The following is a 25,443-nucleotide window of genomic DNA, read 5'->3' as shown; positions in this document are numbered from 1 at the left end:
GACGCCAAAAGACGTCTCTGTAGATTAAGCACCCGCACCGCCTGACGTCAAAAGACAGTGGGCGGTCGGGAAGGTGTTAAAACATTTCTGCCCACCTATAAACAAAGTTACAATTCTCAACACCTCTTGCACCTCTAACTATAATCGCGCCATACACTGTGTCCCTGATTATAATAGTACACTGTTACACACACACACACACACACCATGCCCCCTGTAGATGGTGCCCCCATAGCCACCGTGCTGCCCTACATATTGCTTCCCCTATAGGTAGTGCTCCACGTATAGCCCACCTCTGTAGACAGTGCCCTACATATAGCCACTCTGTTGCTAGTACCCCACAGGTAACCCACCCCTGTATATAGTGTCCCACATATAGCCCACCCCTATAGAAAGTGCCCTAAAAAATAGCTCCCCTATAGTGCTCTACATATAGCCCACCCCTGTATAGTGTCTCACATATAGCTCCCCCTGTATATAGTGCCCCACATATAGACCACCCTGTAGATAGTGCCCCACATATAGACCCCCCTGTAGATAGTGGCCCACATATAGACCCCCCTGTATATAGTGGCCCACATCCCCACATATAGACCCCCCTATAGATTGTGCCCCACATACAGACCACCCCTGTAGCTAGTGCCCCATATCCCCACATATAGACCCCCCCTGTATATAGTGGCCCACATATAGACGACCCCCCTGTAGATAGAGCCCCCACTATAGATAATGCCATTAACAGTTTTATGAGAAAAAAAAACGAAACATACTCACATGATACCGTTCCTGTTCGCTGGCGATGCAGATCTGCTCTCTTCTGAGCGGGTCTGCAGGGGTTGAACGAGCGTCGTCCAATGACGCTGATTGGCGGGGCAGAATGCCCCGTCAATCAGCGCCTTTCAAGCATGGAAGCTAGCCAATCAGCGTCATTGTAAAACGCTGAACGGTCAGGCACGGAACATGCCCGGCTATTCAGCACTAATGCATGTATTTGTCTGTCGCTAGCACCGGGGCCCCTCCGGTACTATCGCCGCCTACAGGCATGAGAGGGCCTGTGTCGCCCGGCCCATACTTGTTGGAGGCTCGGCAGCGCGGGCCCCATAGTAACGGCGCTACTGCTGTATCAGCCATAACAGCTGCTAGCTGCGCCACCAGGCATATGCGGGGGGGCGTGTTGGCTGGCGGCACGGGCACCCTCAAGGCCTGGGCCCCGTAGCAACCGCTACGGTGGTAGTTACGCCGCTGTTCCTGGGCAATGCATAGACCGTGGAAACCACGTTCGTGTGCATGGGCCCATAGAAATGAATGGGACCGCAATTCACCCGCAAAATCACGTTCGTGTGCATGGGGCCTTAGCATTCTGCCAATGAGCTGGTACTCCGCCACTTTTTGCGTTACATACGAACAAGAATCTAAAGACCCCATAAGCCTCTAGGTTATGGATACACAGCAACTCTTGGTCGTGGGTAAAATGACGGTATTACTGCAATGCAACCTAATTGTTTCTCCCTAGTAAACAAAATCCTATGCAACCTTAGGCCCCATGCACACGACCGTAAAAAATCTCCGTAATTGCGGACCCATTCAGTTCAATTGGCCGCGGTCACCTTTCCGTATCATTTCGTATAGGTGTCAATGCCGTAGAACTGTACCTTCAAAAGATAGAACATGTTCTATCTTTTGCGTTTTACGGGCTGTGCTCCCATACTTTGTATGGGAGAACGGGCCGACAATGCGGGCTGCGTCACGCGGCCACCCATGCCCGCAATTGCGGGCCGTGGTTACGGGCACGGCCATGTGCATGAGGCCTTACTGCCCACACAAAAAATCTGACCAGGTAGATGTTTGCTATGGATGCCCCCGACAATGTTTGCCGAAGTGAAACAGGTTGTTGCAGTTGGGATTTTTCACAGTGAATCACAATCAACCTAAAGTCGCTGTGAAGTACTATCCTAAGGGTATGTTCACACGCACTAATTACGGACGTAATTCAGGCGTTTTTGCCCCGAATTACGTCCGAAAATAGCGCCTCAATAGCGCTGACAAACATCTGCCCATTGAAAGCAATGGGCAGACGTTTGTCTGTTCACACGAGGCGTATATTTACGCGCCGCTGTCAAATGACGGCGCGTAAATAGACGCCCGCGTCAAAGAAGTGACCTGTCACTTCTTTGGCCGTAAATAGAGCTGTTATTCATTGACTCCAATGAATAGCAGCGCCAATTACGTCCGTAATTGACGCGGCGTTCAAGCGCCTGCACATGCCGTTACGGCTGAAATTACGGGGATGTTTTCTCCTGAAAACATCCCCGTAATTTCAGCCGTTACGGACACCCTCGTGTGAACATACCCTAAAAGTTTTTCTAATATCATCATAAAAAAAATCACCAGTCATTTTCTTTGTTTTTGTTAAAACTGGTATTCAGCATCTTTAATTTATAATATTTTTTTTATACATCCATCTGATTGTAAGAAATCTGGGTGACTACCAATATGTCCACCAATACAGACCTTATATGTGTTGTCAATCAGCTTTCCCAAACACCTGAATGATAAACCTGCCTAGTTTCATAGTGATACATCACCCGCCAGAATCATTATATAATTAGGCTGTTTATGAGACTGGGAGAAAAAGGAATAATAACAGCTGGGTGACTCTTCAACACTCCTACAGCCACTACAGCACAAGACAATAGCTTACAAGGGGGCGGCGCTTGTTTATAATAAAGCCCCGCCCAGTGACGGCAGATAGCAGAGCGTTCTGTGAGGTTGGGTTACAACAGCCAATCACAATCTTCATTACTCTTTCACTGTCGTAGCCTTGCTTACCCGGATGTGTGTTAGCGCAGAAGATAGGAAGAACCTGTCTCCAGTGCCGTAATTATACACAGCCATGTTTGTGTAGCCAACGTCATTCAAGTTGACGGAGCGGACTTCAGAAATATGGCTCCGGTAGTAGCGACACAGAGATAAAGCTTTGTTATTCGATAATAATGACGGTCGGCTCTGGGGTATGGAAACGTAGCTACGTTGGGTGGCACGCACGACCAGTCCTGCCTGGTGTCGCAGAGGAGGGTCCAGGGGAGGGTAGAGCAGTGGATGTGTATTAGTGGACTCTGACGAGGCACCGTACAGCGCCGGTACCGGGTAGGTGAGGTTGTACAGTAGCTGTTATCCGAGTAATGCTCGGCCATTGTAAGCTGCACCCGTTTATATTTCATTGTCCTCTTTTCTCTACATGTTGTATATCTATGTAGTACCTCAGGTGAAGGATTAGCCCCTGGTTTATGGTTATTAATGTGTAATGTCCAGTGTTTCTGAGGAGTTATTAAAGTAGACCTCTAAATATTTAAAGGGGTATTGCGAGCGATTAAACCCCCACCAGTTAGACAAGGCATATCCTAGGGATGTCAATGTCAGAATACCCCTTTTAAAGCTGTAAGCATTTCAGCAGCTACAGTTATTGTATAATCTCCAATCATTGAGTGTAAGGGGGGGCACGTATAGCATGTTTTGCCCCACATAAAGGTTACTGCTTGTAAGGTGTGCCATGTTTCGGAATGCCGCTACCTAGGACGCCTGCTGCTGGTGCCACCGCTAACCGTGGTTCGCATATTGTATGTATTAAAGCGATACTCCATTTCATTACATTAAAGAAAGGCGTGTGTGAATAATAACCTGGCCCCATCCTGATTGTGTCTCACCAGAGTCATTAAAGAGGCTCTGTCACCACATTATAAGTGCCCTATCTCCTATATAAGGAGATTGGCGCTGTAATGTAGGTGACAGTAATGCTTTTTATTTTAAAAAAATATCTACTTTTACCACTTTATTAGCGATTTTAGATTTATGCTAATGAGTTGCTTAATGCCCAAGTGGGCGTGTTTTTTCTTTAGACCAAGTGGGCGTTGTACAGAGGAGTGTATGACGCTGACCAATCAGCATCATGCACTCCTCTCCATTCATTTACTCAGCACATAGGGATCCTGTTAGATCCTTATGTGCTGTCTTATACTAACCCATTAACGATACTGAAGTGTTTAGACAGTGAATAGACATTCCATGGGATGTCTATTCACAATCTCTGCACTTTGTTACTCTGTGGTAGTTACAGCAGAGGAAGCGTAATCACGCGAGATCTCGCTGTAAATGACAGATTACAACGAGATTACGCTTCCTCTGCTGTAACTACCACAGAAACAGTAACGAAGTGCAGAGATTGTGAATAGACATCCCATAGAATGTCTATTCACTGTCTAAACACTTCAGTATCGTTAATGTGTTAGTATAAGACAGCACATAAGGATCTAACAGGATCCCTATGTGCTGAGTAAATGAATGGAGAGGAGTGCATGACGCTGATTGGTCACTGATTGGTCAGCGTCATACACTCCTCTGTACAACGCCCACTTGGTCTAAAGTAAAAACACGCCCACTTGGGCATTAAGCAACTCATTAGCATAAATCTAAAATCGCTAATAAAGTGGTAAAAGTACATTGTTTTTTTTAAATAAAAAGCATTACTGTGACCTACATTACAGCGCCCATCTCCTTATGTAGGAGATAGGGCACTTATAATGTGGTGACAAAGTCTCTTTAAGTCCACATGGGACGGAAACGCTGCAGATTTTCCATCCGGATTTGCGTACGAAAAATCTGCAGTTGAATACAGTTGCAGGCAAGCGAATCAGATTTTTTTAAAAAAAACCTCATCCTCATGCTACGGAGATTGACCTGAGGTGCAGATTTTTAAATCCACGTGATGTTATTTTCTGTCGCGGAATGAGTACGGGTTTGTTACGCATTTGACGCTTCCCTGTTCCTGCACCAGTCTGTTTACCGGCCTCCAGCAATGGCGTGGCATCTCTGACGTCATCACTGGAGCCGGGTGAACAGAGTTTAACAGGGGACCAGGGAATTGTCGCCGGGGGATTGGTAAGGTGAGTTTACTTTTTATTTTGCCAGCACTGCTTCCCCTTCATCGTTCGATACTGTCATTTGACACGCTTGTAGCAGCGGTGCACAATATTACAGCCATCTCTTTCACTTGAATGGGAGGAGGTTGTAATATTATGAACCCACCTAATACAAGTGTCGGAGTCTGACAACATTGACCAGTAAAGGGAAAGAAGAAGCAGTTCTCGCTGGAGCTTTGCTTCTCCTTCTCTCCCTTTACTGATCCTTCAGCTGATCGCAGGGGTGCTGAGCGTCGGACCGCCATTGATCAGATATTGATCCTTAGGATAGACCATCAATTTTCTCCCCAGAAAGGCCCTTTTACACATGCAAGAGCCATATATTTAGTAGTCATAATGGAATCCGGCCGTGTGCATGAACACTTGTGTACAGTGTGGCAGAATTTGTTGGTACTGTATAAATACACGGTAATAAATAATTCAGATAAATAATGTTCTCCTTGATGGACCAGCATGACTGGAGTATTCCTATATTAGAATTACGTTATTGACTGGCTTACAATGAGAAGTATTGATGGTCTTCTATGTCTGACTCGCTTTCAGCCTGTCTTATGGTTTTATTTATTCATAAATGCCTTACTTGTGGTTGAAAATCAGATCCAACTCTGCTAGTGGGAAAAAGTCCTCTTGTTGGTGCCCCAACAATGGTTGGTCGTGCTGTAAGCGCTGTTTGACGTGTTGTGGTAAAAAGGTTCCCACAATTCTCCACTTCACGTGCCAATTACTCTGTGGACCATTGTGGCGTGCCTAAAACTACCACTCTCCTCTGATAGCTGTAAGACATGAGCATGTATCCTAACAAACAAGCCGTCAAATGACAAGCGACTAATCTTAAACTTATTGGAACTAAACGGAGTGCAAACCATCATTTTAACCCCTTTAATTCTGCCATTTTGGAAATGCAATGTAGCCAGAAGCAAGTATATGAAGGAAAACACAGAGGCATTGTCAAATAAATGTACAGTTAGGTCCAGAATCATTTGGACAGTGACAAGTTTTGTCATTTTAGCTGTGTACCAAAACATTGAATATGCAGTTATATAATCAATATGGGCTTACAGTGCAGACTCAGCTTTAATTTGAGGGTATTCACATCCTAATTTGAGGAAGGGTTTAGGAATTATAGCTCTTTAATATGTAGCTGCCTCTTTTTCAAGGGACTAAAGGTAATTGGGCAATTATCTCAAAAGCTATTTAATGGGCTGCATGGGCTATTCCCTCGCTAATCCATCATCAATTAAGCAGGTAAAAGGTCTGGAGTTGATTCCAGGTGTGGCATTTGCATTCGGATACTGTTGCTGTGAACCCACAACATGAGGTCAAAGGAGCTCTCAATGCAAGTGAAACAGACCATCGTTAGGCTGAAAACAATGAAGAAATCGATCAGAGAGAGAGCGAGCACAAATGTTAGGAGCGGCCAAATCAACTGTTTGGTACATTCTTGGAAAAAAAAAAGTACTGGTGATCTCGTGAACTCCAAAAGGCCTGGACATCCACGGAAGACAACAGTGGTGGATGATTGCAGAATCCTTTCATGGTGAAGAAAAACCCCTTCACAACATCTACCCAAGTGAAGAACACTCTCCTGGAAGTAGGTGGATGGTATCTAAGTCTACTATAAAGAGAAGACTTCATGAGCGCAAATAAAGAGGGTTCACCACAAGGTGCAAACCATTAATCGGCCTCACAAATAGAAATGCCAGATTAGACTTTGCCAAACAACATGTAAAGAAGCCAGCCCAGTTCTGGAACAGCATGAAACTAAGATCAACCTGTACTCGAATGATGGGAGGAAGAAAGTATGGAGAAGGTTTGGAACGGCTCATGATCCAAAGCACACCACATCCTCTGTAAAACATGGTGGAGGCAGTGTGATGGCATGGGCATGCATGGCTGCCAAAGGCACTGGGTCACTAGTGTTTATTGATGATGTGACTGAAGACAGAAGCAGCCGGATGAATTCTGAAATGTTCAGGGATATACTTTCTGCTCAGATTCAACCAAATGCAGCAAGGTTGATTGGACGTCGCTTCACAGTACAGATGGTCAATAACCCAAAACATACTGCGGAAGCAAAACAGGAGTTTTTTTTAAGGTAAAGTGGAATATTCTGCAATGGCCAAGTCAATCACCAGATCTCAACCCGATCGAGCTGCATTTCACTTGCTTAAAGAGGCTCTGACACCACATTATAAGTGCCCTATATTGTAGATGATGTGATCGGCGCTGTAATGTAGATTACGGCAGTGTTTTTTATTTTATTTAGAAAAACTATCATTTGACGGAGTTATGACCTATATTAGCTTTATGCTAATGCATTTCTCAATGGACAACTGGGCGTGTTTTACTATATGACCAAGTGGGCGTTGTGGAGAGAAGTGTATGACGCTGACCAATCAGCGTCATACACTTTTCTCTCCATTCATTTAACCTGCAGATAGAGATATAGCTATATCGCTATGTGCAGCCACATAAACACACTATAACGTTACTGCAGTGTCCTGACAATGAATATACATTACCTTCTGTCAGGACGTGATGTGTATTCATTCTCCTGACCACTTCTCTGTGATGCACAGTGAGATCTCTCTGTAAATGACAGTTTACAGCGTAATCTCGCGAGACTACGCCTGCTATGCTGTAAATCACAGAGATGCTACAGAAGTGTTAAGGTTTCTGAATACACATCTCGTCCTGGCTGGAGGTAATGTATATTCATTGTCATGACACATGAGTAGCGTTATAGTGTGTTTATGTGACTGCAAATAGCGATATAGCTATATTGCTATCTGCAGTGTAAATGAATGGGGAGAAGTGTATGACGCGGATTGGGCACTGATTGGTCAGCGTCCTACACTCCTCTGTACAACGCCCACTTGGTCATATCATAAAACACGCCCAGTTGTCCTTTGAGAATTAGCGTAAATCTGATCTAGGTCATAACTCCGTCAAAAATGATAGTTTTTCTAAATAAAAAACACTGCTGTAATCTACATTACAGCGCCGATCACATCATGTACAAGACAGGCCACTTATAATGTGGTGACAGAGACTCTTTAAAGGGAATGTGTCGCTAGAAATTTTTTTTTTTTTAGTTAAACTGTTATTATATACATGATTAGACATTGTTCTAATTTTTTCACAAGTCAGGAAATATTATAAATTAGATTCTAATTTATAACATTTCCCTGTGCTGGTCACTAGAGGGAGCAATTCCCAAAATGGCAGCATTGGCATGTGGTAAAGCAACCACATTGCTTTATTCTGCAAAATTTGAGAAGACACACTCGCTCTAGCGTCCTCAAACAATCCCCCCTCCCTTATCCTGGCTAGTGCCAGGAGAAAGGAGGGGATTGAATGTTCAAACCTCCTAAACTGTGTGCCGCCATTTTTTGAGTGAACACACAGTGTAGTAGGTTTACATACAGTAGTAATCACACACTAAAACACGTACATACACAGACATAACTTACCTGCTCCTGCCGCCTCCGCTCCTAGTCCTTGCTTCTAATCACATGTCCGGAAGCCACGACCGGAAGTAGTAATCTTACTGTCCGGCCGCGGCTTCCGGTCCACAAGAAAATGGCGCCGGATGTTGCTCGGCCGAAGACCTTCCATATGGACTGTGGGAGCGGCGCATGCGCCGTTCCCACACAGACGGCGTACACCATAGTGAATGGAACGGCTCCCGTTCGCATTCTCTATGGGGATGAATGTGCCGTATTCCATCTCTGTATGTGTCGTTAATCGACACATACAGAGATGAAAAAAAACATGGCAGCCCCCATAGTGAAGAAAAAGTTAGAAAAAAAAAAAGTAAAACACAAACACACAAATAAATAACATTTCTTTTAATAAAACACTAAAAGCTAATTAATATAAAAATAGTTTTTTTCGCGACACCCTTCCTTTAAAGCAGATAGATCCACAAACAAGCAACAACTGTAGACAGCGCAGTAGAGGCCGTGCAAAGCATCACCAAGGAGGAAACCCAGCGTTTGGTGATGTCCGTGGGTTCCAGACTTCATGCCGTCGTTGCCTGCAAAGGATTCTCTACAAAGTATTAAAAAAAACAAAAACATTTTATTTATGGTAATGTTAATTTGTCCAATCACTTTTGAGCCCCTGAAATGAGGAGGCTGTATAGAAAAATGGCTGCAATTCCTAAATGATTCGCAGGATATTTTTGTTCAACCCCTTGAATTAAACCTGAAAGTCTACACTTCAATCGCATCTCCGTTGTTTCATTTCAAATCCAATGTGGTGGCATGCTGAGCCTAAATCATGAAGATTGTGTCACTGTCCAAATAATTCTGGACCTAACTGTATATAGAGGCCACCCTCAAGTGCAAGGAGGAGTATAATTTAATTTATTTTTCACTCGAAGGGTTTAAAGAGTCAGTCACCAGAAATTGGCCTATAAGAGTAGCAGCGCAGTGATATAGTGTAGCCTCCCCTAAATGTAACACTGTTTCCACTTTTCAGATAAGTGGCTCAGTTACAGCGATAACTCTTTTCTATATGCAAATGAGGTGTTTGGAGTAATGAGGGCGTCACAGTTGCTCTAAACTGCTCCACCTTCTATCCCCAGTCTGTCCCTTCTTTGATTGACAGGGCCAGGCAGTGTAGAAGACATGATCACACCTGGCTCTGTATTCTTATGAAAGCGCCTCGGCGCATGTGCAGTGCACCACCCGGGTGTAGTGTGACGTAATCGGCGCATGCGTAGTAGAGCTGGTTTGACAGGTGAAACTTCACTGCCGTACTGCGCATGCGCCGATTCAGATGCCGAAGCACGGTTGTGCTTAGAAGTATACAGGGCCAGATGTGATCACGTGTTCTACACTGCCTGGCCCCGGTCAATCAAAAAAGTAAGGGAGGGACAGACGGGATCGAAGGTAAAGCAGTTTGCGGAAACGGTGACGCCCTCGTTGCTCAAATGAAGAATAAAGTTATTAGGGCCTGTTCACATCACCGTTCATTTCCGTTCCGGGGTTCCGTCGGGTGAAACTGACAGCACAGCTTCCGTTTCAGTCACCATTGATCTCAATGGTGACGGAAACATCGCTAATGCTTTCCGTTCGTCACCATTCCGGCTGGTTTCCAGTTTTCCGACAGAATCAATAGCGTAGTCGACTGTACAGTCCTGGCCAAAAGTTTTGAGACTGAAAACCAAAATTTGTGTCATATTTGTGGCTTCAGTGGCGTTAGATCTTTTAGTCAGATGTTTCTATGGTTTACTGAAGTACAATTTTTACCCTTTTTAGGACCAAGCTCATTTTGGCCTTCAGGACCAGCCCCATTTTTTTTAAATCTGACGTGTCAATTTATGTGGTAATAACTCTGGAATGCTATTGCCTAGCCAAGTGGTTCTGAGATTGTTTTCTCGTGACATATTGTACTTTATGTTAGTGGAAAAATTTGGTCAATAAATTCATTGCTTATTTGTGAAAAACACGAAAATTTAGAGAATTTGCAAAAATTATGATTTTTCTAATCTTTAAAGGCAATGTGTTTTTTTTTTTTAATTAAACATTTAGTGTGTAGGTGATTAAACATTGTTAAAAAATTTTTTATTTTTTTCACGAGTCAGGAAATATTATAAATTAATTCTAATTTATAATATTTCCCATTGCTGGTCACTAGATGGAGCTATTCCCAAAATTGCAGCATTGCATGTGGTAAAGCAACCAGATTGCTTTATGCTGCAAAATTGGGTAAAAAGCCCTCGCTCTAGTGAGCTCTCAGCATCCCCCCCCTCCTTTATCCTGGCTAGTGCCGGGATAAACGAGGGGTTTGAACGGTCTAACCTCCTACACTGTGTGTCGCCATTTTTTGAGCTAACACACAGTGTAGTAGCAGCATTGTGAGAAATTAGACATGGACCGCACAATCCACAGTATATACGTTGATCTGAGCCGCTAGGCATAATTTAGAAACATGAACATGAGGTTCTTTGTAAACATTTTGATCAAACTGTATAAGCCCACTTGCCACTTCACGGCGACCTCTTTAAAGTGGGTCCCTACTCTAGCGGTTGCAGCACCGCATGGCAGCTACCACCACCGCAGCACCGCTCCTGCAGAGGGAGCAACCCAGCGGCCCAAAAGCACCCATGCCTTCAGACCGTGCCAAGCCTCCTTGGCTCTGGGCCACGTCCCCCCACAAGTGCAGCACTACAGCAACAGACACCACCATACAGCACCACAACATGTGAACAGATGGAATGAGCTCACCTTGCCATGCGCCCCCAGTGGCCAACTGAGAGCACAAGCAAGAGCAGGAACACTTATGAGGTCATTCTGGAATTAAAATCAGCTGGGTATTTTTTCAAATGCGTGGAGTGCTGGTACCAAGTAAAACAAAGGAAATGAGGAGGATAGACTATACAATATCAGCATTGTGAGAAACTAGACATGGACCGCACAATCCACAGTATATACGTTGATCTGAGCCGCTAGGCATAATTTAGAAACATGAACATGAGGTTCTTTGTAAACATTTTGATCAAACTGTATTCCATTAGCCCCGAATTATCCCCTGAGGACGCTGCTTGTGCAGCGAAACATGTCGGGGGGGCTTTCGCCATTTTAATATTCACTGACGGTCCAGTGATCTCTTCTACTAGTGTGGGACTGTTTTCTTGCCACGGCAGTCTGCAGCTGCCGAATCAGTCTCTCACACAGTGCACAGCGATGTGCTGCATACATTTGTTCTACTCTCTGTGACTCACACTGGCCGTCTTTTGAATACAATTTTAACTCTTGCTTGTCTGTTTGTCTCCATTTGAAACATTAATAAAAGTTACATTTTAACTGATACTATTCCTATGGTGGTTGGGAAATTGGGACTCTGTGCCTAGGCACTCTATTCCTTATTGTTAATATATCCCTGCCAACCACTAGGGGTCCTCCTTGTTTTTCCATATACGATCTATGGTACAAAATATATGTAATATTATTATATCAACATGCATAAACCAGAATAAGTAACGCCCACCCAGACTAGACCACTAATGTAACCCAAAACACAGTAGATAACAATCACGGATAAGAGGCATATGCATTGAGGGATGTATAAATAGAAATCAACCAAGAACCAGTAGAATCTCGTGTGAGCGCTCAGCCACTTCGTGTTTGTTCGGCTTTTTCCGGAAATCAATGTAGTGGTGTACGCACTCAATAGAAAGTCTGAGCCCGTACTCCGATACGTCGGCTTTCCAGAAAAAGCCGAACAGAAACTAAGTGGCTGAGCGCTTCTGCTGCTTCGATCTAGCGATTGGTGGGGGTCTAGGTGCTCTGACCACCACCGATCAAAACTTCTAACCTGTCACTATGACATGTCAGTTTAAATGTTTAGTTGCGCTGTAAGCAATAGGTATCACCAATCTGCCAGGAGTATGACGAGAGTCCCCTCGCGTATCACCACAAACGTGGCCTTCTTAGGCTTTCTATTTTGCCTGATATACACCCCACGTTCTTCTCATTTTTTAATCTTGCAAGATATTGGGCATTTGCAATATAGTACTGGTAAAATGTTCTGTGGACACCTGAATATACTTCTACTTCACTATTGTAGTAAATTAAAGAGGCTCTGTCACCACATTATAAGTGCCCTATATTGTACATGATGTGATCGGCGCTGTAATGTAGATTACAGCAGTTTGTTTTTCTAAATAAAAAAAAACAATTTTGACGGAGTTATGACCTATATTATCTTTATGCTAATGAGTTTCTTAATGAACAACTGGGCATGTTTTACTATATGACCAAGTGGGCGTTGTGGAGAGAAGTGTATGACGCTGACCAATCAGTGACCAATCGGCGTCATACACCTCTCTCCATTCATTTACACTGCAGATAGCAATATAGCTATATCACTATGTGCAGTTACATACACACACTATAAGGAAAGATAACCCCAGCACACACAAAAAGCACAAAGGAGATCAACTGCAACAAAAATTGGTAGTATTTTTAATAGTACGCGACTTGATAGGACGTTTCGGCCGAACCTCGGCCTTTGTCACTGTCGCTTATGTTGGGTGTCGCCGGGTATGGGATGTCTGCCCTATGCCCTGAGACACAGGGCAGATCCGGCGGTTCTCCCATACCTATTGGCACCCAACATAAGCGACAGTGACAAAGGCCGAGGTTCGGCCGAAACGTCCTATCAAGTCGCGTACTATTAAAAATACTACCAATTTTTGTTGCAGTTGCAATAAAACTTTAAATATACTTTGCATCTTGATCTCCTTTTGTGCTTTTTGTGTGTGTTGGGGTTATCTTTCCTTTATATTGTGGGATTTTCGTCCCTACCCTACTAGCACTACACCAACAAATCGGAGTGCATCCCAATATTTATTCTTGAACATGAACACACTATAACGCTACTCATGTGTCATGACAATGAATATATATTACCTCCAGCCGTGACGTGTATTCATTCTCCTGACCACTTCTGTAGCGTCTGTGTGATTTACAGCACAGCAAAGCGAGATCTCGCTGTGAATGACAGTTTACAGCGTAATCTCGCGAGACTATGCCTGCTGTGCTGTAATTCACAGACGCTACAGAAGTGGTCAGCATTCTGAATACACGTCACGTCCTGGCTGGAGGTAATGTATATTCATTGTCATGACACATGAGTAGCGTTATAGTGTGTTTATGCACATAGCGATATAGCTATATCGCTATGCGCTGACTAAATGAATGGGGAGAAGTGTATGATGCTGATTGGTCCGCGTCATACACTCCTCTGTACAACGCCCACTTGGTCATATAGTAAAACGCCCAGTTGTCCATTGAGAAAGTCATTAGCATAAAGCTAATATAGGTCATAACTCTGTCAAAAATGATTGTTTTTCTAAATAAAAAAACACTGCTGTGATCTACATTACAGCGCCGATCACATCATGTACAAGATAGGCCACTTATAATGTGGTGACAGAGCCTCTTTAAGTAGTGTTACCGGAGCGTCTCCCTATGATTAGATGCTGTGATGTTTTTGCATTTATACGTGCTGATGTATTTTTTTTATTTCCTAGATTTCAGTGCATTGCAGTTACAGTTGACTCCACAAGACTCGCCTTCAACCATGATGAATTCCGACATGGATGGTATGTATGGTTATCATTTTTTTTTATTAACCTTAAACCTAGAAAATGTAGATGGAATTAGCACAAACCATTATAAATCTATAAAATAAAAACTTTAAAGTGGATCATAAAATGAGTCTTTTAGTTGTCTTTTTTTTTTTATTTATTTTTTTCCCCTCTATCTTTTATCTTTGCTTCAGATGAAGAGAATTTATTATTTAATAAATCATATAGCAGAATCTCTTTTAGTTTATATTTTAACCAGTAGAAACAAATGTATCAATTTGACCATGATTAACAGAACGGGGAAGGATGTGATGGGGTTCGTGTGGAGTAGCAGGAAGGTGGAACTGTCAGATTGCATGATCATATTCACTCATGGCATAGAAATAGTCAAAATGCATTGTGGGTAAAATTGATTCTATTGCTCACAATGGGGGGGGGGGGTACTATTATTTTTGTAATGTAGTTGTCCATTGATTTGCAGCTGTTTAGTACTAGAACATTTAGAATATGTGCAGGCAGCTATGGAAGATGAAAAGGGTAAAACCCCTTTTATATAGTAGCACAATTTTAATACAATTGTGAGTCATTGCAGTTTTTTGTTGTTTTTTAAGCTCTTGAAATAGAAAATCAAGTAGAACTGGAAGAGAAGACGCGGCTTATCAACCAGGTTTTGGAACTTCAGCATACATTAGAAGGTAAAATTTGGATATGCAAAAAAAGAAACAAAACCTAAAAATACTGAATCCGTTTAATTTTGTGTAGCCTGTGTAGAATATAATAAGACCATACGTTGTTAATAATTTATTATCTTATTAATAATGCGTATGCTGCCCCCATTAAACTGGAGGGTGTAGTTGGTTAGACTTACGCCTCGTATAGTTATAATTCTGGTGAATTTGGAATTGTCTGTCTGGATTTCTTTTTACGCCTGCTATGAGCAGCTGTATACACGCCACTAATTTGTGCCTTTTTTAAGCTTTGCCTCTAATGAGTCTAGAAGTACGTTCACAGCTTGAACGCTCCCACTTTTCTCACCCTTTTTTTTTGTTGATAAGAACTCACAATTTTTGATGCAACTTTTTAACCTGTTTTCGGCCTCATGCACACGACCGTATTTTTTCCCACCCGTAAATACTGGCGTAAATACGGGTCCGGTGTCACACGTATTCGACCCGTTTTGCACCAGTATTTACGGACCCGTGCCCGTAAATATGGGTCCGGTGTCACCCGTATTCCACCCGTATTTACGGGCACGTTTTTGGCGGCAAAATAGCACTGCACTAATCGGCAGCCCCTTCTCTCTATCAGTGCAGGATAGAGAGAAGGGACAGCCCTTTCTGTAATAAAAGTTAAAGAAATTGGGGCGTGGCTTGGCTGTTGATCCTAATGGCTGCGTGAACACCGAGCTCCGGCACCATCTCCACTTTATAAGCGTCGTAAGCCTCAGAAATAGACCCGCCACTTACCGACTTCTGCAGCACGGGTCACTATACCACCCAGGATGCCGAGGAGGAAAAGACCGGTGACGAGACCAGCTCGGCTCACCGACTTCTACCCCTCCCGCCTTGCGGAGGAAAAACAAGATGGCGGAGAGACACGCTCTCAGAGAGGATCTCTTACCTCAGAGCCTGCAGCTCTGTCTCCCACAAAACCTTCTCTGGAGGGACGTGAACACAGGAGAAGTGCCTCGGTACCGGGATTGAGCCCATCATCTATAAGATCACAGGAGGAGACCGCGGCAAGCAGCAGAAGATTTACAGCAGAGACACGTGGTAATCTGCAGACAAATACAGCCCCAGGCACTGCATCCTCCTCGCAGACATCGTTAGGCTCAAGGAGCCCAGAACGGCAGAAACAACGCAGGTCCTCCAGAGATGAAACCAGCGACCAGGTAGGGGTCATAGACCAACATGAACCCCCTGTTGTGGAATTGGGAATAGAACTGGGTGACCTGCCCTCCTCAGACACCCCTGTCACTGAAATAGCTATGAAAGCAATGCTACAAGCCCTGAATACCTCTCTACAGGTCGGGTTTGCTAAAATGCTTCACCCCGTATCTGTAGCAGTGCAAGATGTGGAACAGAGAATTCATCATACGGAGACTAAGTTAAGCGAGTTTGTTACCTCACACAACGAACTAATTGATGCACACTATGAGCTAGAAGATGAAGTATTGCAGATGAAAGCGAAAATGGCAGACCTAGAGGACAGATCCCGTAGAAACAACATAAAATTAAGAGGGGTCCCAGAAGATGTTGGCTCTAAGGATCTATGCGTGTATGTTCAAGATTTTATTAAAGCCATGTTACCAAAGTGCTCGCCAAGAGATGTGATCATAGACCGGGTGCACAGACTTCCGAAGCCTGGCAATTTGACGGATGACTCTCCGCGTGATGTGATAGCACGCATCCACTTCTATCACATAAAGGAGCAGTGGATGGCGTCTCTCAAAAATAAAGATATGATACCATCCTTATACAATAAGATAGCCGTCTTTGCAGATCTATCAGCGACCACACTGCAGCTCAGAAGACAACTGGCTCCAATAACAAGCGCTCTGCGAGACAAGCAGATTTTATACCGATGGGGATTTCCGGTTCGACTGTTGATTCATCGTAATGGATCCCTCCACATAATACGTAATCTACATGAAGGGGTGGCCATATTGAAAACATGGAACATTCAGGTTACTTTTCAAGACCAACCTCCTAATCGCCCTCCTGCAAGAATGAAAGATGACTGGCGGCAAGCTACGCATCGCAAGCAAAAGAAACGTTGAAGGGTCACTTCTTCATTTTACGCCTTTTATATTTATCCACGTTGGATATGATAGAAAGAAGTTCGTTGACTGACTTATATGGAGGCCTAACTACATAGGTGCTGATTGCGGCCATTGGGATTTGACTTCAAGCTGACTGAATTTTTCTTCCCCCCCAAAGAGCGGAACAGCGAGAACTGTTCCGGCGTTCTACAGTTTCTTTTGTCTACTGTGTATGTTCTGTTTTTATATTATTTTTGTTGCAGCAGCAAGTACGACAAGACTACAAAACAGCAACCAGGCTTGTATAATAGTATTTACTATACTGAGGAGATAAGTAGAGAAATAGAGGAGTTTGAAGTGGAAAAACTGTCATCTGATATTTTATATATTACAAAATGGCTTTAAAGTTAGCTTCTATGAATGTTAATGGCCTGAATAGCCCCCATAAAAGGGCCCATATGTGGAGAGAATCTCAATCGCTAGCTTGTGATGTATTCTGTATACAGGAGACACACCTTTTAGCTAAGGATGCATCTAGAATACACCATCAAGCTTTTCCACATATATTTCAGTCACACTTTGATAGCAAATCCAGAGGGGTATTGATTGCAGTGAAGAACACGGTGTCGTTCCAAATGATCCACAACCACATTGATACACAAGGAAGATTTGTTATACTGGTTTGCATAATTAATAATGTTAAGTACACCCTGGTAAATGTATATGCCCCTAATAGACATCAAAGTCGCTTCTTCCATAAAATATTTAGGCTCATAAACAAATTCAGGCAGGGGAAAATAATTATGTGCGGAGACTTTAACTCTATAATAGACTCTTCCTTAGACACTTCGAACCCAATAAGACAGTCAAAATCACAGTTAGGAGACCTACTTTGGCAACATGAATTGTATGATGTATGGAGGGCACAACACAGCACAGAAAGAGACTACTCTTATTATTCCTCAGTTCACAATAGTTACTCCCGCATTGATCTATTTGTAATAGAGAAAGAATTGCTCTTTAATACAAAGAGCACAAGTATTGAGGACATAAAATGGTCAGATCATGCAGCAATCACTTTGACATTGGCAGATAAAAACACGAGTTCTCCAACATATATTTGGAGATGTAACCCGTTTCTATTATCCCATGCAGATCATAAGCAAGTAGTAACAAAAGAACTCAGAGAGTACTTTCATAACAATGATACCCCTCAAATCAATAGCTTCACACTATGGAATGCCCACAAAACATTCATTAGAGGCACTCTAATACGACTAGGCCATAAAGTTAAAAAACAAAGGATGGAAGCCATTTCCTCTATCACTTCCGAAATCCATAAATTGGAGTTACTGAACAAAACCAAACCGACTCCACAACAAGCGAAAAGCCTTACTACCCTAAGACAGCAACTTAGATATAACTTACTCTCTGAATATGAAAAGAACCTACAAAAAACAAAAGCTAGGTACTACTCACAGAACAATAAAGCAGGTAAACTGTTAGCATCTAGGCTTAAATCACAATACCAGAAGTCCAGGATTCCATTCCTAATAGACCCTCAGACAAAAGCGAAACGTATACACCCCAAGGATATAGCAAACCAATTCAAAGAATACTATTCGTCCCTATACAATTTGAAAAATGATCCTTTTTCACCTCACCCGTCCGAAGAAGATATCCAGTCTTTTCTTCGTAATATACACCTACCACAGCTTTCTGAGAGTCAGATGCAATCCCTAAACTCCCCAATAGAAGATGAGGAAATATTAACAGCAATACAATCAATGCCAATGGGAAAGTCCCCGGGCCCAGATGGCCTCACTAATATGTACTTCAAAACAATGAAGGAAATATTACTTCCTTATATGAGCAGATTCTTCCAATCAGCTATGGATTCAGGATCTTTTCCTGAAGAAAATCAAACGGCATTAATCGTCACCATCCCAAAGCCTGGAAAATCCATGGATACTCCCCAAAACTTCCGCCCTATTTCTCTACTGAATGTAGATATTAAAATATATGCCAAGATTCTGGCTCTGAGGCTTTCCCCCATATTGTCATTACTCATAGGTGAGGACCAGGTTGGGTTCATAAAGGGAAGACAGGGATCAGATAACACTCGTAGAGTCTTGGGATTGTTACATGTTATTGAACAAAACCACACACCTGCAGTCATGCTAGCACTTGATGCGGAGAAGGCATTCGACCGCATCCATTGGAAATATGCCTTTGCCACATTAGAGAAAATGGGGTTTAAAGAAGGAATCCTTGCAGCTATTAGAGCACTATATTCAAACCCCTCGGCAAAGGTATTCACTAATGGAATCCTTTCGGACAGCTTTCACATATCAAACGGCACCAGACAGGGTTGTCCTCTTTCCCCCCTGGTCTTTATTTTATCAATGGAACCTCTAGCACAACTACTTAGAACACATCCTGATATTCACGGAATACGGGTAGGAAATAGAACCCACACGATTTCTCTCTACGCGGATGACGTTATCCTTTCGTTATCCTCCCCGGAAGATTCTTTGGAGACAGTCATGGAATGCATTCGTAAATTTGGTCAGGTCTCCCTATATAAACTTAACACACAGAAGTCCCAGATTCTTCCACTGAACATCCCAACCTCAACAATACATTTCCTCCAAACGAAGCACCCGTTTGACTGGCAGGAGCGTTGTATTAAATACCTAGGTATCTCTTTGACACCATCCCACAAATCCCTATACCAAGCCAATTACGAACCCCTTCTACAAAGTTTACAAGTAGAAATGACCAGATTACACAAAGTAGAAGTCTCATGGATAGGTAGAATCGCAGCTTTTAAAATGCTACTATTACCCAAACTTTTATACCTGTTCAGGACGGTTCCAATTAGAATCCCAAAGAGTTTTTTCAAAGATATTCAGAAAGCCATGTTAGATTATATATGGGCGTATAACAAACCTCGCATATCATCACATACTCTAATCAGAGATAGAGGCATAGGAGGTCTGGGGATTCCGGACATTTATAACTACTACGCATCCACACTGATAGCTCTTCTGAGCCCAAGTTGGAAGGAAGACCTCAGGACTCATTGGGTGCAGATAGAGATGACATACGTTTACCCCTCCAATCTAAAAGCGCTTTTATTTCTGGAGTTTTGGAATATGAATATACCCTCTAATATTTCTCCTCTAACTAAAGCGGCTTTGGATTGTTGGTCTTATATTCATAAAAACGCGGGTGATTGCTGTCCTCTCCCAAAGGTACATATCCCGATTGATATTCTAGAGCTAGCTATCCCAGACCTAAATTTGATAAATTGGAAGGCAGGAGGATTATCTAGTGTTTCGCAGCTGTTTGGCAGACTGGGCCTTGAGTCCTTTGAATATTTGAAAAAGACTTTTAGTCTCCCTCAATCTGACTTCTTTAAATATCTTCAGATTAGACATTTTCTAGCTACAATTCGGAAGATACATCCAATGTGCAACCCTACACTGTTTGTTGTGATGAACAAATCTGCTAAATTGCTTAAAGGGGTACTGAACACAATGAGAGTGAATACAGAATTTTGCAAAACTCGTAACATGAGAATATGGGAAAGATCTCTAGATATAACCTTTAGCGAATTAGAATGGAAAAAAGCGTATAAATTAATCCATAGTTCCTTACAGTGTAGCTCACAGGTGGAAGCCGCTATTAAGACTAACTTGCAGTGGTATTACACTCCTGACAAGTTACACATAATGTTCCCGAATGTACCAGATAAATGCTGGAGAGGATGTGATAATAAAGGTACACTTCTACACATACTATGGGATTGCCCTAGAATAACAAACTATTGGCAAGGAGTATTTAACCTGTTGGAATCATTGACTGATAGTAGGATTCCGCAATCCCCTCACCTAGCTCTATTATTTCTCCGAATGGATATTGTGCCCGCAGAATATAGAGGGCTGATTTGCAAAATCCTAGCCATGGCTAAACTGGTAATAACCAGACATTGGAAAAACGCAGATTCACCTAGTCTAGAAGAATTGATAACTTTAATAAACACCTCTTATACATTTGAAAAGATCATAGCATATGGGAATTTTTCATATACTAAGTTCACTGAAGTCTGGAAATGCTGGTCGGAAAATTCCTCTTGTATTAAAGTATAATTCCAATGAATAAAAAGAAAATACACATTTTATCTTTGGCAATAAATATATTTAATGGTAAAGCAAGTCTGTGATAAAAGAATTAAGCTGTTGTACTGCTGTATTCTTGTTCTGTAATGTTTCTTTTGTAATGTTCTTGTCAAGTTGTATTGATGATACAAATTCTTGTATTTTTGTTTTCATTTACTTCTGAAAAACAATAAAAATGATTAAACCGAAAAGTTAAAGAAATTCATACTTACCCGGCCGTTGTCTTGGTGACGCGTCCCTCTCTTCACATCCAGCCCGACATCCCTGGATGACGCGGCAGTCCATGTGACCGCTGCAGCATGTGATTGACCTGTGATTGGCTGCAGCGGTCACATGGCCTGAAACGTCATCCAGGACGTCGGGCCAGATGTCGAGAGGGACGCGTCACCAAGGCAACGGCCGGGAGACCGGACTGGAGGAAGCAGGAAGTTCTCAGTAAGTATGAACGTCTTATTTTTACTTTTTACAGGTTGCTCTTTATTCTGATCGGTAGTCACTGTCCAGGGTGCTGAAAGAGTTACTGCCGATCAGTTAACTCTTTCAGCTCCCTGGACAGTGACTATTTACTGACGTCGCTTAGCAACGCTGCCGTAATGACGGGTGCACACATGTAGCCACCCGTCATTACGGGAGCTCCATAGACTTCTATGGACTGTCCGTGCCGTTATTACGGCCTGAAATAGGACATGTTCTATCTTTTTTAACGGCACGGGCACCTTCCCGTGAGAAAACGGGAAGGCACCCGTCGCCAATAGAAGTCTATGAGCCCGTTATTACGGGTCATAATTACGACCCGTAATAACGGGAGTTTTTACGGTCGTGTGCATGAGGCCTTCCTCCAAAGTCACTGAATGATAAATGTGGACCAATGTATTGTGTTTGTGATGGAGAAGCCAATGACGTCATGGACACAGACGACAGGAGCTTCTCCTGGAGTGGAATCGACTGTCACAGCGTCGGCAACGCTGTGCACGGGGATTCTGCTTCAGAAGTTTCCCCTGATGTCACTGTCCATACATGGACAGAGACATCAAGCAGCGCTCCAGGAGCGGAATCCCCGGTCACATGGGGATTCCGCTCCTTCAGGGATCTACAGTGGCGCTACAATATTCTATAATTCCAATATTTTGTTTCCAAATAGATCTCTCTGCTCGGGTTGATGCTGTAAAAGAGGAAAACCTGAAGCTCAAGTCAGAAAATCAAGTTCTTGGACAGTACATTGAGAACCTTATGTCGGCTTCCAGTGTTTTCCAGACAACAGACACCAAGAGCAAGCGGAAGTAATCGCAGATTGTGCCTGTGTTGTCCTTGATGCCACTGGTTTTGTTTGTACATGAATAGTGAATATGGGTCCAGTTATCATAGAACGTGTTTTCACTCCGCTAGTCGTAAACCTGGTGACTGCACGGACAACACTACTTTAATACAATGGCAACAACCGTCTGTATCATAATACAATGTAAATTATTACAGCTCACACAGGATAACGTCTTAGGAGAACTAACTTACTTGCTCTAAAAGAATCCATGTCTGTGATTACCCTTCATCTATATAGCAGAATCCTTCACTAAAGTGTTATACGAATGCTGTGGTATAATTTTAAAGCAACCATGCCTTTCAAAGCCCCTGTACTGTATGTATAGCATATATCAGTAAGGAAAGCCATCTATAGTGGAGTAGGGCTGTACTATATTTTGCATGATCTACTGTATGTTGAATCTGTACAAAATATCCTGGAGAGGGCAGTAAGAATTGGTCAGTGCTGTCTAAATACATTTTAATTTATCCTCTCGGACATCGTGTCTTACTTTTATTTAGGGGATGTGAAGATGATTGAGGGGAGTCTCTTATTCTGGACAGCAACCACCCATCCCCAATAGCAATTTGTTCTGGAGAACCCAGCATCATCATTACCTCCAAGGGGTGCCCCCAGTTATAACAGCTGATTGTTGGGGGTCCCAGCAGAAGGACCCTCCTGAGATGTGCCGTACTGCAGGGGACCAGCTTTGAACAGAAGTGATTGTCCCTATACAGAATGTATGAATAGTATATGTTACAGGTGATCTTAATAACTGGATGTTCTTACCACATGTATGAAACGTGGCACGCAGTATTCAAGCTATGAACACACAGCACGTGAAAGCCTAATACCAAACTTGGTTGTATGCTGCTCTTGCAGAATGTCTTTTGTATTCATTTTTATTCTGTACCCCTATATTTATTTGTGAAGAATTTCACTTTCCATACATTTTATTCTAAAAGGCCCTCACTGAGCTCCATCTGTAGAGTGGCGTCTCCACAAATGAGGAAGCGCTCTGTTACTTTGGTAAAGTCACCAGGCGTTTGGGCATGTGACCACAAGTCATTTGGCTTTTGTCCTTGAATAGTTTTACTCTTTTTAACTTCCATAATGCACAAAACTGCACCATTTACTATGTTATCCTTTGTCAAAGAGCCATACAGGAATAAACATGGAGCGCTCCCTGCTCTTATTTTAGTGCTTGTGATATGATCCTGTCATTGTCCTATAATGTAGTATATTGGGGGTGCTGCTGGTCATCCGCTGTGGATGGCTTCATTCTCGCAAAACTTTCACAGATCATATTAGCCATTCATAGTGTCTGTCCAGTCTATTGCTACTTGGTAGCTGTAAATCTCGTGTCATGTGAATAATACCTTGTAAGGTCAGAACAGTATTCTCCCTAAGATCTGCTCAGCACTCCTTATTTATTAAAAAATGTGTTTTTGTTTCTGGTTTTGTCTGGCTGAGTAAGTGTTTACTAGGTAACAAGTACAGTGTTAAGAGATTCCATGTCTAGCAGAGAATCTTATGGGCTAGGATCAAAGATCTGCTAAGGCTGGGTTCACACCAGCATTCGCCATTCCGTTGTCCTTCCCCGTCAGAGCAGCACAAGGGGAAAAACGGAAGTGCTGGTTCTGTTGCACCAGACACCACCATTGGCCGATGGAGCCAATTGACTTTAATGGGTTCAGTCGGGGTGTCCGTGGTTTTACCGGAAACAGCGACGCAGGCACCTAATGGAGCCTCGATGCAGATGTGAACGAGGCCTAAAGCAGGTATTTGTAAGCTTGACTGATCCATCCTCACACACACATATATATATATATATATATATATATATATATATCCAGAACTTGGGAATGGGGTGAGGACGGATCAGTAAAGCATACGAATACCTGCTTTATATATTGCAGTGCATTTTATGGATGTGTTTGTACCAGACACAAGTGAATGCCTCCTGGATACACAGGGTTGGGTTCCTGCAGTGCCAATCACAGCTTAGCGTATCTGCATAGAGCATAGTTTTTCTGTAATGTGTCTCGGTGAGATCTAACACTGTAATTGGGTAATCTACTTTAAGTTTACATCTTTAGTTTTATTCTAATTTATTCTGGAATAATATGTTTCTGAAATAAAGTACTTGGTTATTTTACACCATTTCCTGGAAAATGTGTCGTTATTCATGTTCAGCTTGTATAAAAAGTAAATATGCAATAGGAAGCAGATGTTTATATTGAGGTTTTCCTTCTCTCATAGAAAAAGTCAGAGCGGTGCATGCGCTTCTAGTGAGGCCTTGCTGGCAACACACACAGCTGGGCAGAGGGCATTGCTGACTGCTAGACCTTTAACCCCTTCCCGACATTTGACATATCGATACGCCAAAGTCGGGTAGGGGGAAGTATGGAGCGGGCTCACGGAGTGAACCCGCTCCATACGATGCGGGAGTCGGCTGTTTGTTACAGCCGACACTTCAGAGTAACGAGCGGCATCTCGCTCGAGTGCGATCCCGCTCGTTTAACTCGTTAAATGCTGCGGTCAATAACGATGGTTGCTATGGCTGCCTGGGGGGGGGCCCTAATGAAGGCCCCCAGATCCGCCATCTTTGTGCACCTATTAGGGGCTTAATAGTTGCCTGTCAGACTCACGATATACTGCAATACATTAGTATTGCAGTATATCGGGCCAAGCGATCTAACGATCACTGGTTGAAGTCCCCTAGGGGGACTAATAAAAAAGTAAAAATGAGTTAACGTTTTTGGGGTTTTTTTTGGTGTAAAAAAATAAATATTAAAAGTTATAAAAAAAAAACCCTTTCCCCATTTTTCCCCATAGAGTAGAGTAAAAAAATAAACATAATTGGTATCGCCGTGTTCGTAAAAGTCTGAACTATTACAATATATCATTATTTAACCCGCACGGTGAAGGACGTAAAAAAAAAAATTGTAAATGCCAGAATCTCTTTTTTTTTGGGGTCACCTAATCTCCCATAAAAAGTGATCAAACTGTTGCAAGAACACCAAAATGGTATTATTAAAAACTACAGCTTATCCCGCAAAAAATAAGCCCTCATACCAATCGACGGAAAAATAAAAAAGTTATGGCTCTCGGAATTTGGT

At 42.8% G+C, this 25,443-nt stretch overlaps 1 protein-coding gene across 2 annotated transcripts; it reads left to right on the top strand.

Moving 5' to 3' along the window:
* The first annotated feature begins 2,847 nt into the window (after positions 1-2,847).
* SCOC (short coiled-coil protein) lies at positions 2,848-24,484 on the top strand. Of its 2 annotated transcripts, none has more exons than XM_075860424.1 (4): positions 2,848-2,952; positions 14,023-14,094; positions 14,691-14,774; positions 22,166-24,484. In XM_075860424.1, exons 2-4 carry the CDS (start codon positions 14,073-14,075, stop codon positions 22,306-22,308), a joined length of 249 nt encoding a protein of 82 aa, XP_075716539.1. In that variant the 5' UTR covers positions 2,848-2,952; positions 14,023-14,072; the 3' UTR covers positions 22,309-24,484. The 2 variants fall into 2 exon arrangements, with proteins under 2 accessions (XP_075716539.1, XP_075716538.1); XM_075860423.1 differs by lacking the exon at positions 2,848-2,952 and adding an exon at positions 2,972-3,147.
* Positions 24,485-25,443: the final 959 nt, after the last annotated feature.

This window comes from Rhinoderma darwinii, chromosome 1 (genome assembly GCF_050947455.1).
Source record: "Rhinoderma darwinii isolate aRhiDar2 chromosome 1, aRhiDar2.hap1, whole genome shotgun sequence".
NCBI lineage: Eukaryota > Metazoa > Chordata > Amphibia > Anura > Rhinodermatidae > Rhinoderma > Rhinoderma darwinii.
The sequence above is the reverse complement of the archived record's forward strand: the minus strand, read 5'-3'. Positions and strand labels throughout refer to the sequence as shown.

Coding starts and splice junctions, on each gene's coding strand:
- SCOC (XM_075860424.1), top strand. CDS start 14,073: ATGATGAATTCCGACATGGATG. Junction 14,095..14,690: donor GATGAATTCCGACATGGATG/GTATGTATGGTT, acceptor TTGTTTTTTAAG/CTCTTGAAATAGAAAATCAA. Junction 14,775..22,165: donor ACTTCAGCATACATTAGAAG/GTAAAATTTGGA, acceptor GTTTCCAAATAG/ATCTCTCTGCTCGGGTTGAT.